Source organism: Chelonoidis abingdonii, chromosome 6 (assembly GCF_003597395.2).
Source record: "Chelonoidis abingdonii isolate Lonesome George chromosome 6, CheloAbing_2.0, whole genome shotgun sequence".
In the NCBI taxonomy this organism is placed as follows: Eukaryota; Metazoa; Chordata; order Testudines; family Testudinidae; genus Chelonoidis; species Chelonoidis abingdonii.
Genome location: NC_133774.1, coordinates 125,327,088 through 125,340,698, shown reverse-complemented (window position 1 = coordinate 125,340,698; position 13,611 = coordinate 125,327,088). Strand labels below are relative to the sequence as shown.

The 13,611-nt window shown below is 44.6% G+C and overlaps 1 protein-coding gene across 1 annotated transcript in view; it reads left to right on the top strand.

Annotated features, from left to right (window-relative positions):
• The window catches only part of GRIN3A (glutamate ionotropic receptor NMDA type subunit 3A), a 90,264-nt gene extending 86,230 nt beyond the window's left edge, over positions 1-4,034 (top strand). Inside the window, exon 9 of the mRNA XM_032770216.1 lies at positions 3,395-4,034. Within this exon, the coding sequence (XP_032626107.1) occupies positions 3,395-3,731 (337 nt within the window). The 3' untranslated portion in view covers positions 3,732-4,034. The remainder of the gene's footprint in view (positions 1-3,394) is intronic.
• The last annotated feature ends 9,577 nt before the right edge of the window (positions 4,035-13,611 follow it).

Genomic DNA, 13,611 nt, shown 5'->3' with positions numbered 1-13,611 from the left:
TGGTCGTAACAATACCATCTTTTTTATGTGGAACTGCTAGGAAATACTTCTAGACAACAGAGGAGTACAGATGCAGAGAGATGTCAAGATACTACCCTGGCCACTTACAGCGAAAATCTCCATTAGTAATGTCTGGGAAAGATTCTCTCTGTGGCCACAATCCAAGCACTTACTCACGGGTGTTGTTAAATTTTAGTGCCACGGAAGTGACACCAAGAAAAAATTCTTGGTTGATTGACAGATGAGGGAAGGTCAGCCTTAGGGTGACCAGGTGTCCTGATTTTATAGGGACAGTCCTGATTTTTGGGTCTTTTTCTTATATAGACGCTTGTTACACCCCACCCCTGTCCCAATTTTTCACATTTGCTGTCCGGTCACCCTAGTCAGCCTCCACAACACCCCACATCTGGCCTCCCCGCCGGCAGGCAGGCCACTAGTAACAAACTGACAATAATCCCAAAGAGAACACAAAACAAAAAGGTCCTTTGCTTTTCCTGGGCTACCCTTCCCTCTTGTACAGCAATGACCCTCCAGACTTTGTCCTTGGAGGCCCAGCTCCTGCCCTGAGCTTCAGGGCTTCTCCCTGGAGTCCTTCCCCCACTCTGGGACTCCATAGGTGGATCCATATTCCCAGTGTACCTACAGACTTTCTGCCTGGGGTTTGACTCTCTCCTGGGTCAACTACAGGAGCTGCCTCCTTGCCTGCTGTACTTTCCTTCGCAGCAGAACTCTCCTCAACTCCTTCTCAGGGGGGTCTGATAATTGACTCTGACCATCTGATCAGGATCATTTGCAGGGCTACATGATCCACCCCAGGCAAGGTTGCCTGACTCCCCCGGAAGAGCCAGCCAGTCTCTCTCTCTACTGGCCACACTCTTCCTCCGTCTTCTCCCCATAACAAGCCCAGTTTGACCCCACGGCAGCTTCATAAATTCAAAAGCACAACGTTCTGAGGCACAAGCTGTTTTCAGAAGCCAACTGGTGCAAAATAAACCTTGTGCTTCTCACACAGCCAAGGCCCTGACTCCCACACATAATGATTAAGGGTGTGTGTGTAGGGTGGGGAGAAACCTCACAAAAGTTGCTTTTTCACATAAAGGCACTTTTGCCATCTCTAATTAGAACCCTGCTAGCAACAAGCCTGTTCAAAAACACTTGTGCTTATCATGCTTTTAACTCCACTGTGGGTGGGACCTTGGTGAATTAAATTCAAGGCTCCCAGTAACCTGGAACGCAGCTATAATGAGTCAGAATATTGGAAGGGACAGTGCTGTGCTCCCCAATTAATTAGATGAGAACACCCTTATTCCTCCAGAAGGCTGTCATCTTTCAAATGGTCAGAAAGGGAAAAGTGATGGAATTAACTCATGTTGTGTTATTTCCCTCGAGACGGGTCCTCTGATATCTTCTTCAGGCATCACTTCAGAAAGGCTTTTTTAACACACTGCCTGCAGACCTGCACATTCACATTCATTCTCAGCACCTGCTTACCTCCAACTCTAAATGGGTGAGCCCATGACAGGCGACTGCCTCCATCCCCTCTTCACACTCCCCACCACCAGCAGCACCAGGCGAGCCCTGTGAAGGCCCTTTTTCTGTTGGGTTGTAAGAGGCAGGAAAGATCGAGGCAGTCACTCATGAGTGCTATTCCTAAACACACCCAGAATCCAAGACAAGGCTACCTGCTTCCTCTGGGGTGTTCCTGAGGAGGGAATGCACCAGAGCCTGCACTAACCAGCTGCCCATTGATTTCTGGGTGTAATCTGAAGTGATGGAGTCACGGTGTGGCTTAAAGCCTGAAATGGGTTGGGACCACTTCTTTTCCCATCCAGGACTGTGCCAGTGGAGGGAAAGCAAAGCTCCCAGCGAACAGTCCCTGACTGGATGGTGAATGCCATCAGTGAGATGTCCGCCACAGCAGGCCCATTTCTCATTTATTCCTCATAGCCGGAGATTGGTCACCTTCCTGTCACACCACATGCAGCTCACCCTGGGCAGAGGGAGGGATGTCTGATGGTGACAGGAGGGGGATTTGTGAAGGTTTTTGCACTCAGACTCTTTATCACACTGCAGTTGGTAAAATGTTTGTATGCACACCTAGAGCATTGGATTGAACATGTTTTAATGAACTAAAAGGAGGAAAGAAAATAAATTTAAGAAATGGTTTTAACTTTTCACTCAAGCTGATATTTCAGATCCATAGCCAGTTTTCCTTTCAAAAGCAGGTTAGACAGACAATCCCCGTCAGCCCTCCTCAGCTTTGATCCCATATGAGATCAATGTGACATATGCCACTTTTTCATGTTCCTGATTTTCACTGGCTCTGGTTTTATTGAGATTGAAGAGAAACCCAAATCACCAAATTGCAATCTGGCTCCAGATTTCTAATGTCTCAATGGCCAGGAGTGTTCAGATGCAGGGGTTTGGTTCAGTCCATTATCAGAATTAGGAGCCAGCTGCAAAAGTCAGATCCAGATCTGGATTTAGATAAAGAAACTCTTAGTGTTTGGGGATTTGAGGGACCTTGGGTTTCAGTTTGGGTCCTTCCCTAATAAGAATGATTCACCCTTCCACCTCTGCTGTTATAGCAAGTCATTTGGGTACTCAAGTAGATTTTATTTGCTAAATAAGTCAGTGTATTTCTCACAGAGGCATCTTTGGTAGCATGGAAACATTCAAGACTGAATCACTGAAGTTCTCCAGTAGCTGGACCACAGTAGTTTCCAGGCAGTTAGAGAGTCTGGCAGATTGGCTTCATCTGATCATTTGTACACCTGTATGAGCATCCAGGATGCAGTGTCACTGCAAATTTCTCTGCCAGTAGGAACCACATATTAGAAGTTCCTTATTTGTCTACTTAGCAGCTTAGAAATCAAGTTCACCGAAGAGGCATGGTACATGATTTAGTGATCTGAAAAGGGGCATAGGCACCAGGACTTCTTGAGATCTAGACATTGCTATGACATTCACTATGGCCTTGGGCAGATGAACCTCTTCATCATCTATAAAATGGTGTCTATAAATGGGACATGATATTTACCTACTTCACTGCAGCCTGGGGAGCATTAATCAGTCATTGTTTTTAAGCCCTTTAAAGATGCAAAGTGCTATATAAATGTGCACGTTCAGATTTTTCCTCTTCAGCCAAAATGATTTGTGCCAGCCAGAAGGTTAATCAAAAAAAGGTTAATCAGGTTAGCTGAGCTTTTTGGAGTCAGAGCCTTTCTGTAAAGCCATTTTTCAGGAAATAAATTGAAATCTCAGTTAGGTTGGAAATGTAGCTCAGGTGTTTAATGGTGGATATTGCACAGTCGGGGAACGTTGGGCAGGCCTCAGGAAAAATCCTTCTCTCCAACTGTTATGGTTTCATTTTAAAGAGCGATTCTTTGTGCAGGTCCAACCCAGGTAACAGCCAGCATGCGGTGTGGAACACGGCCAACCCAGGCAACTGTCACCGGAGGAAATACATATGCAGCAAGGAAGGGCAGAACGAAGTGACTCTCAGACAGCACCACGACATACCCCTACCCCAACTGAGGGGAGAGACTCCAGCACCCCTGACAACGAATGGGAAAGCAGATCCCCTGAATACTGCTGGGACCTCAGTGATCCAAGAGCTCGCTGAATTAGAGAAGCAGATTCAAGCGATCAAGCAGGAGCTGCAGCTAGCCATGAAGAGAAAAACTGAGCTGGAAGAGTATCAGAGGAGAAACAGGACTGCAAAGCCCTAGCCCACCACCCCTCAGGCCCCCTGTACACTTTGCAATACACTTTTGTAAAGCCAGAAAAGAAGCCTGGGAATAAAAAAAGAGCAATATGTTCTCCATAAAGCCTCCGTCCCACAGAGCGGACACTGCAACAGCAGCAGGAAACTTATTCCTGGTTCCTAGAAGGGTTCTGGTTCTTTCAAAAGAATGAATCTCTCATTCGTGCCGTGAACATCTAAGGGGCAGCCTTACACTAGAAGAGCTGCAAGCACCCAGACCGCACCAGTCCCGTTTTCTTCACATGGCACTAAAACAAAAAACTTTCCACTTTTTAGCCCTTTCTGTGCATTAATTAAAAACAAAAATCTAAAATGGTCAGCAGCTCGTGTCCCTTGTTGAGGAGAGAGAGAGAGAGAGAGAGAGTGTGCGTGTGTCTGCGGGTGCAGTAAGTGACAAAGGACCTGATGCCCATTTACAATAAGGCCCCTAAGGGGCTGCACCGTGAGTACCAGAGCAGCATCAAGGGACCTTAGCATAAAAGAGAATCAGACCTGTCATTATAAGGGAATTTATTATGAATGCACCTCTCTGAAATGATTTGCCTCTTGGATTTTGAAGATGGGGAGAAGTTTAAGCCATTCAACAGCTAAATAGATAGTGCCATCAAATAATCTTTATCTAAACAGGATTTCTATTAACTTTTAAATCATGGTTGACCACACACCCTTTGGGACAACAGCCTGTGTGATGTAGACCAGTGCGTCTCAAAGTTGGGTTGCCGCTTGTGCAGGGAAAGCCCCTGGCAGTCCGGACCGGTTTGCTTACCTGCCATTTCCACAGGTTTGGTGATTGTGGCTCCCACAATGGAGGCTGTGGGAAGAGTGGCCAGCACATCCCTCAGCCTACACTGCTTCCTGCAGCCCCCATTGGCCTGGAGCGGTGAACCGTGGCCAGTGGGAGCCGTGATCAGCCAGACCTGCAGATGTGGCAGGTAACTGGCCTGGACCAGACTGCCAGGGGCTTTCCCTGAACAAGCGGCGGCCCGACTTTGAGAAGCACTGATGTAGACAATTTTTTTAATGTCTTATTTAGTATAGGGCGTGGCAGCCCAAGAACTGATGGATTATTCCCAGTGCACAGCACATCCAGAAGTGGATGGATTCTAATCATCTCATACCTGGCTCACATTCAATCTTTTTGCAAAGTAAGCTGTAATTATAGACCTTAACCTAAGTATGCTTTTTCAAGCCTTTCTTTGAATGACAGATATTTTGGGAAGCAGTAGGGGTGGGTGGTCCTTGATTAAGATCCTGCTTTGGTGGGTTGAACTCAAGTTGATGTGCCTACAGTCAATTGAGCCAGTGGCTGATGTTATATTTAAGATTTATATTAGGCCTATTTTCTGCTGTTTAGTCAGCTGCTGTTAATTCAGAGTAAGAGGGCTTACATGCACTTTGCTCTTTGTGCACAGCTGTAGAGAATCAGGCCCACTGGCCCTGATCCTGCAGTGATCTCTATAGGGGAAGGCCCCCCTTCATCTGCCCAGGACTGTGACTTTCACAGGGCTCCACATGCAGGCAGAGTGCTTTAGACATGGAAGGAGGGATTCTAAAAAGCACTCAGTGGCTGCTCAGCTGTCGTCACTCAAGTCAATGGGGGTAAATCAGTCAGAGTTTGACCATTGACTTCAGTGTGAGCAGAGTTAGGCTAACCGAGTGCTTTTGAAAAATCCCACTATAGAAGACAAAATCCTGGTCCTGCAGAACTGACTTCTCAAATGGTGTGATTTCTGGAACTGCTTAGTAGCCCCAACTCCAACCGTAGGAAGTGGGGGACATAGGTTACCAGTGTCTTTGAATATCAGGCCTTACATAAATAAAAACAAATGAGAGATGAGGGGAAGGAGGCAAGCAAAGCAACTGAAGTGATTTATCACACATCACAGCACAATCATGCTCAGTGTCAAGGGGTCCTACCTTCACTCTTTCCTTATTTTGCAAAAAAGACAACTGGAAAAGAAAGGATAGAAGCCATCTTGGTAACATGAGGAGAAATTTTGTTCTACCTGGGCTAGTGACTAGGAATATTTTAATTGAGGGCGCACAGTGAAGCTGTCAGTGGGTGTAGGATCAAGGCCTAGTTTCAGTGGTGAAAGTAAACAATGTGGTTAATGTTTGTACATCCCTCAGCGTCAGTAGCAGTCAGTTTGTCTTTCTAATTCTTATACAGTAGTACGCTGCTGAAAATCTTTGGGTTTACAGGCTGGCGCTGGCTGAAAGATCCCATCAGGGCTGTTTAACTGAAAAATAGTTTTCTGTCAAAACAAAATCGGGAGGGGGTCTGTTTTCTGCTGTAAACTTCACATTTGCGCAAAATAACAACCACCCTCTATATGTACATTCTCACCCTGAAGTTTCAGCCAAAATCTGAAAAAACTTTTTTTTCAGAAATGCTCCTGGGACTTGTACCTTAGCTGCTTCAAGTGCCCATTCCCCTCTACAGGCAGGTCACCCTGATGGATTGTATCTCCCACGACGCTCTGTAGTGGCTCAGCAAGAGGTAACACTATGTTGCAGTGCACATACAGTCGGGCCAGGGACCCCATCCCTAGAGGTGAATGGTAACGTGAGGCCCTAAACAACTCCTCATAGGAGAGAGCATGGTGGCATTTCCAAAATAAAACTTTTGATTGTCAGTTTTTCCACACACACACAAAAACCTTGCACAGTGTTCTATAGAAAAGGCCCTCATTTTCCAACTAGTTCTATTAAAGAAACATTTAGACGTTTTAAAAAACATTGCTTTTCCCTATTAAAGGCAAACTGAAATGCTTTTGAAATAATTGCATCTTGAATGCTATTGAAATTGCTAAGAGCCAGCATGTGATCCTGACTAGAATTGCACACAGGTTCCAACTCCTGTGAGAGCTGTTCACATTGCAGGTGATAGCACAGGTAAGGAACAGCTTCTGTGAATCTACTCCTTACCCTGCCGCAGGGGTAGGTGGGGAGGGGGTTGAGCGTTGGCTTTTCCCACCCCTCCAAGATGCTAGCCCATGTGACTGAGTCAGCATACAGAAGGAAGTACTTGGCGCAGGTTACTTCCCCACCAGAGCAAGATGAGAACCAGGGACCAGACTGCAACTTGTACAGCCACAGGGTAAAATTTTCAAAAGCGCCTAAGTCACTTAGGTTCTGAAGTCCCATGTCTAAAAGAGACTTAGACTTTCATTGAGCAGGAGGTGCCTAAAAGAATTAGACTTCTAAGTCAATTCTGAATGTGGGACTTCAGAACCTAAGCCATGTGGGTGTTTTAGCCAATGTTGCCCAAAGTCTGGTTCCTGGACTGCTCAGTGCAACTGCACTTTACATAGGACTTATGGCAAAGCCACAGTTTACCCCAAAAATCAGTAAGACCCAGATCCTGCTACTGCTGAAGCCAACAGTAACACTCCAATTGAATGGAAGCAGTTAGGCCAATGCTGAGCACATTTGAAACTCCCACCCGTATGTCATAGTATTCCTTCCCAGATCTGAACCTTAGAGTTCAGAAAATGAGATACTAGCATGAATCCTCTAAGCTTAATTACCAGCTTAGATCTGATAGCACTGCCACCACCCAAAAATATAGTGTTTTGGGACACTCTGATCTCCCCAACCTTCCCCTGGGACCCAAGAACCCAAATCCCTTAGGTTCTTAAACAGGAGAAATAAACCATTCCCCTTCTTCCCCCTCCCAGACTTTCCCTCCCTGGGCTACCCTGAGAGACTACTGATCCAACTTTTTAAATCACTATACAGAGAAGCATGTCCCTTCCTTCCACAAAGAGGCAAACAGATTCAAGGAAACAGAGAGAGATTCCACCTCTCCCCACCAGTCCTGGGAGGTTAAACCAATCCCTGGGATAAACAAGGAAACAAGGAAAAAATCAGTCAGGTTCTCTTAAAAGAAATCTTTTAATAAAAGAAAGGAAAAAGTAAAGAATTATCTCTGTAACTCAAGATGTAAATATTACAGGGTCCTATAGCTTACAGACACTATTGGTACTGGGGGGAAAGTTTCTCTCTACAAATCAAAATATTCTCAAAACTACACATATAAAAGTTAACCAGCCAGATCCACATTTGCAAATAGAGAAAACCAATTAAAAAGACTAAAACGCCTTCTTACTTACTATTTGAACAAACTTAGAACCTGTAGTAATGTCTGGTCTCTCTCAGACCCCCCAAAGAGACACACACATGGACAAAGAAAACACAACAAAAGCTTCCCTCCACCCAGATTTGAAAGTATTTTGTCTCCTGATTGGTCCTCTGGTCAGGTGTTCGCAGTTCCTGCTTGTAACCCTTTACAGGTAAAGAGACATTAACCCTTAACAATCTGTTTATGACACCGAATTCATAAATTAGGCTGTGTCGCAGACATAGATATTAGCAATAAACCACCAGTATCCCTTTAAGAATGAGGTTGGAACAAGGGATCGTAAGTGGGAGAAGAAAGGTAGCAGCACTCTAAATGAAATTGCTTCTGTCCCCACTTGGATCATTGTCCTTGAGATGGAGGGGAGTGTTTTCCCCAATAGAGATTGAAGATTTCATCTGAGGTACATTTTCCCCAAAAAAATAATTCCAGGCAGTGACTGGTGCCTGCAGTGATGAAGCAGCTGCCTGAGACCAGACTAGGTTCAAAGCAGATCAGGACTCTATATGCGTAACATTCCAGGTTTGAAAATGTCAGCCATGCTGAATGCACAGCAAGAGGTGTCAGAATGACAATCCCGTTGCTAAACCTGTGTTTAGATTGCAGACAAGCACTTGGGAGAAAAGACATGAGATGCTGAACTATTTTAGTCTAACCCATCAGAGCAATAAGGGAGGGGAGTAGAAGTGACAGGGAATTCAAGCTTTGATTAAAGGGGCACAATTTCTGGGTTAACTGAACCTTTATTCCCCTCAATGCTCCTTGAGCACCCACTTTAGGTTTCAGGCTTCCAGCTGTCATCTCTCATAGGCAGAGAACCATGTCTCTTCCTCTGACTGGGTATAACAGCCATACAACCCTTTCTTGTACTTGATACTGCCTAAAAGGCCAGCACTGAGCTTTGTTTTCTCTCTGAAGTCTCTGAGCAGTGTATTGCCAGCAGTACAAGCACACAGTTCTTTCCTAGCAAGCACCTTTATTCTAAAGGTAAAAGCCTTACAGAAAATAGAGCATTTAAACACACAAAAGATACCAGAGTCGTCTTATGGATTTGTAGGTCAAAGTCTTCCAACCATTCTATAAGGTTGAGCTCCAATCCCTTGGGCAGAAGGTCCTGGCTATTGCTGGATCACAAGGAAACCCTGATTCAGTTAAACTCAGCCTTTTTACACACACAAAGCTTAGCTTTGCTGTTGGAAAAGCCAGTTTGAATTAGTATACACAAGCTCCCAGGACGTACTTCCCTGGAAGTGTTACAACCTAAGTGATTCACTTACACCCCACTCCACCCTCAAACTGTTTTTTGGTTGAAAGGCTGGCTAAACTTCCCCCGTGGTTAGATACAACCCTGTCTCATGGTGATATATAAACAGTCACATGCTGAATACTACATGGGTCCCCAAAGACATTCAGCAGCTCATATCTGCCAGAGCCCTTCTGTCTGTAAAGCTCTTGCACTGAGAGATTCAATCTGTTCCTCAATTGCCCAGTGATTATTAATGATTACAAGAGAAATGGAGAGATTGTTCCTCTGAGCATATCGCAGTACATAAATGCACACAACCAAAGGTTACCATCACAGCACAGACCAGTAGTCCAGTAATCTAGGACCTGCCTCTGCCAATGACTAGTATGGATTATTCAAAGGGTTAACTAAAAATTCCTATGCAGCTAATTGTGCATTATTATATTTTTCTTTAGGGAGTTGGGAGGGGATTCTTGTAATCCCGCCTGTTGATCACCATAGTGCCTGAAGATCAAGTTGTTAGCACTTAGAAATTCTCTGAGCTGTGTCACTACATACAGCTATTATATTCATAGATAGATTTTAATGGTTTCTTTTAAATCTTGGTAAGCTGTTGCTCGGGGTGCAGAAGCTCCACAAGTCACACAGATTGTGCAAAGCAGATTTTTTCAAAACACAAACTCATGTTTTCTAAGCTGTTGGCACGTGAACATACCTCCTTTCAGCTGTCATCAGGGTGTTTAAGAGCCAATATCTTGTCAGTTCGTTCCCACTCTGAACTTTAGGGTACAGATTTGGACCTGCATGAACCTTCTAAGCTGATTACTAGCTTAGACTGGTACACTGCCACCATCCAGATCCCAGTGTCTGAGCACTTTCTGTCCCCCAAAACTTTCCCTCCCTGGTTCCTTGAGGGACTTCACCAATTCCTGGTGACACAGACAAACCCTTGGATCTTAAACAAGGAGAAATTAACATCCCTCCTCCTTTCCCCACCAATCCTGGTGATCAGATCCAATCCCTTGGATCTTAAACAAGGAAAATCAATCAGGTTCTTTAAAGAAAGCTTTTTAATTAAAAGAAGAAGGTAAAATCATCTCTGTAAAATCAGAGGAAAATACTTACGGGTAATCAAATTTTCATATAGCCAGAGAACCCCCTCTAGCCTTAGGTTCAAAGTACAGCAAGAGAAGGTAATCCTCTCAGCAAAAAAAAAAACATTTACCAGTTGAGAAAACAAATTAAGACTAACACGCCTTGCGAACTATACTTACAAGTTTGAAACATGAGAGACTGATTCAGAAAGATTGGAGAGCCTGGATGGATGTCTGTCCCTCTTAGCGAACAACCCCACACAAACAAAACACAAAACAAAGACTTCCCTCCACCAAGATTTGAAAGTATCTTGTCCCCTTATTGGTCCTCTGGTCAGGTGTCAGCCAGGTTCACTGAGCTTCTTAACCCTTTACAGGTAAAAGAGACATTAACTCTTAACTATCTGTTTATGACAATCCTGCTCTCCCTGCACGGACAGAACTCCTGCTACTAGCAGTGGGCATGCCATGCAGGCCAGCAGAGAAAAACAGAAGAGAGGAGATCCAGTCTGTGGATCCGAGTGCAGGGCTGTTGGCTCTATTAAACAAAAAGAAAATCTCACTACCCGTGAATTGACTTCCTGCCCACTGGCTGGAGTCTCTAGGACTAAGATGTGCCCTTCTCCACAGTTTGCAGAGCAAGACAACTGCCGCACAGAATCATTACATTTTACACCAAAATAGCAGCCTAGGCTTAGGAGGAGAAAACCTGAGGTAGTTGCAAGAGAGGCAGAATGAGCTAGTGGTCAGGGCGCTTATACATGACTCAGGAGATCTGAGTTCAGGTCTTTGCTCAGCTAGAGATTTCCCATGTGACCTTGAGCAAGTCACTTTGCCTATCTGCAGCTGAGCTGCTCACCTGTGAAGCAAGACTGCCCTACTTCAAACAGGGGCCTGAGGATGAATGTATTAATGAGTGTGAGGTGCTTTGACACTATGGTAATGGGGGGCATATAATACCATAGAAACTGTCCTGGTCAATTTGTTCTCTCGCTAACAAGAAAAGATCCTAATGAAAGGCAGTAACTGGGGGAAAGAGGGAGCTTATTCAAAATATAGTTATTAAAGCTGCTCAGAAAATGCCAATTATTTCTCTCACTTTAAAAAAAAAATTCAAAACTTCTGACCAAAAATAGCTGTTTTTCAAACATTAAAACTATTGTGTTGTGACCACACCCACCCTACGCCCAAGGCAGGTATGTGTTTTACCTATTGACACAGTTGCCTTCGCTAAGAGGCAGTATAGTCTAGAGGATAGAGTACCGGACTAGGATTCAGGGGACCTGACGCACTCCTAGGTGACATAGGGAAAATGATTTTCCCTATCTGTGCCTCAGTTTCCCCATCTGTAAAATGGGGTTAATGATACTTACCTCATTTGTACAATGCTTGGAGATCTACTGATGAAAAGCCCTAAATAGGAGATGGTCTCTTTCTTGCTCACTGTAGTGTAGATTTCCAGTCTCCTTTAAACTGGGGGTGTCAGAAAAATGACTGCACCAAGACAACATAGATGTTCCCTTTGAGTCATATTTTCTTACTTTACTTCTATTAGCTCTGCAGAGCCACCTTTCATACAAATAGGGGGACGGAGTCTACTGAATCTCACGAACTATATCTAACTTCTGACTGCAAATACTTTCTCGCTCGTGCTGATACAAACACACAGCTCAGTGGTCAGATCCCAGATTGAGTTTGTAGTGCTGGGTATTAGAAAGATCATCAGTTGACTTGGAAGCAGAACAATTTTGATACAGAAGCCACAAAAGCAAGACTAAATACTCATACACTCCCCAGGACATTTTTCAGTCACTTCCATAGCTCCAACATAACTCTAGACACTTTTACTTGCATCAGAACTCACTACTTTACAGGCAGGCTTTTTCAAACCTCACTTTGAAAACGTTCATCTCCGAGTGAAAGAGTAAAAGTGTTTCCAAACCTTCAGAGTGAAACAAACCTAGATAGTTTCAAATACCCTGCTTTGTTCCAATCATCAGAGCCAGAAGCTACCAGTACATACATCAGTGATTCCTACACACTGATTTTTAAAACTCAAACTTTTTTTTAAAAATGACATGGCTCAAGAAATTGGGAACAAGTTAGGGAGCTTTACAGCTCTGTGTTCTCAGTTCAAACCCATCCTCCCCTGGTTGTGACAGTAAGTTTGTTGCTAAGAGATGTTCAATAAAATACACACAGATCATTGATTTCAGCCCAGGTGTCTACATCACAAACAACACTGTCATGACTGATACTTCTAAGCACCCTCTTCTGCAAGTCTCAGCAGAGAAGCCAGGCATCGCATAGGCAAAGGATGGTGGAGGGAAGGAAGGTTGGACTTCGAACGTAAGCTCCTTGGGGCAGGTACCATCTTTTTGTTCTGTGTTCGTGCAGCACCTAGCCCAGTGGGGTCACGACTGCGTCTCTTACACGCTATGGTAATACAAATAAACAACTTGTGGTTTGGAGCACAGCAGTTTTTCATCACTGCCACAGACTGTGAGAACTGAAGCAAGTCACCACCTCAGTTACCCCCTTTGACACTTTGCTTCCCTACTAATAAAGTTATGAGAGTTCATTCATTAACATTTATAAGTGCTTTGAGATGGAGGATGCTATAGAAATACCAAGGTATATTAAGAACCCTCACATCAAGATTGAAATACAATAGTGGAGTAAACGCTTACACTGCCACAGCTAATGATTTAACTAGTCTGTGAAAAAACAGAGAATGTCAGATTCTCCAGCTGTCATTCCAGCACCTTTCAAGCAGGCTAAAGCGCAAAATAATTGTTTATTAGCCTGTAGAAATAGATTCACCACTGGTGTGCCCCTGGTGTCTGAGCATGGTGTAGTAAGTTCCTTCTCTACTGCCCAGCTCTGCAGGGTTCTGCCTCTTCCTACGTGTCTGCCCTTTGGTCGGTCGCTGAAGTATCAGCACTCTCACGGTAACAGAAAATGCAACAAAGCATAGTCCCACAGTCTCAAGCAGAGTCTTTGGCATGACTCCTGACTCATTAGTCCTTCCAGCCCTGGTGTCTGGGGTCTTTGCTATGGGCTGGTAGGAGAACCCAGCTAGTCTCTTCTCTGGGTTTCAGACCAGGGACCCTGTATTAAGCAGGTAAGGTCTGGCTACTCAGACCCCCTGCTTCCATCCTGGGTAACTTCCTACAGTGGCCATCTGCAGGCTTCCCCACCAGCCCTGTCATGGGTTCACTGTGAATCTATAGTCCTCTCAGGCTGCCTGCAGGACCATGTGAAGGATTCCTCTCTGGAGTTCTCCAACAAATCCCAAACCAAAAATATAAACTTAAATCACTTCCACCCTCCTCAGGCTGGACCCCACAGCTAAATCCCCTCT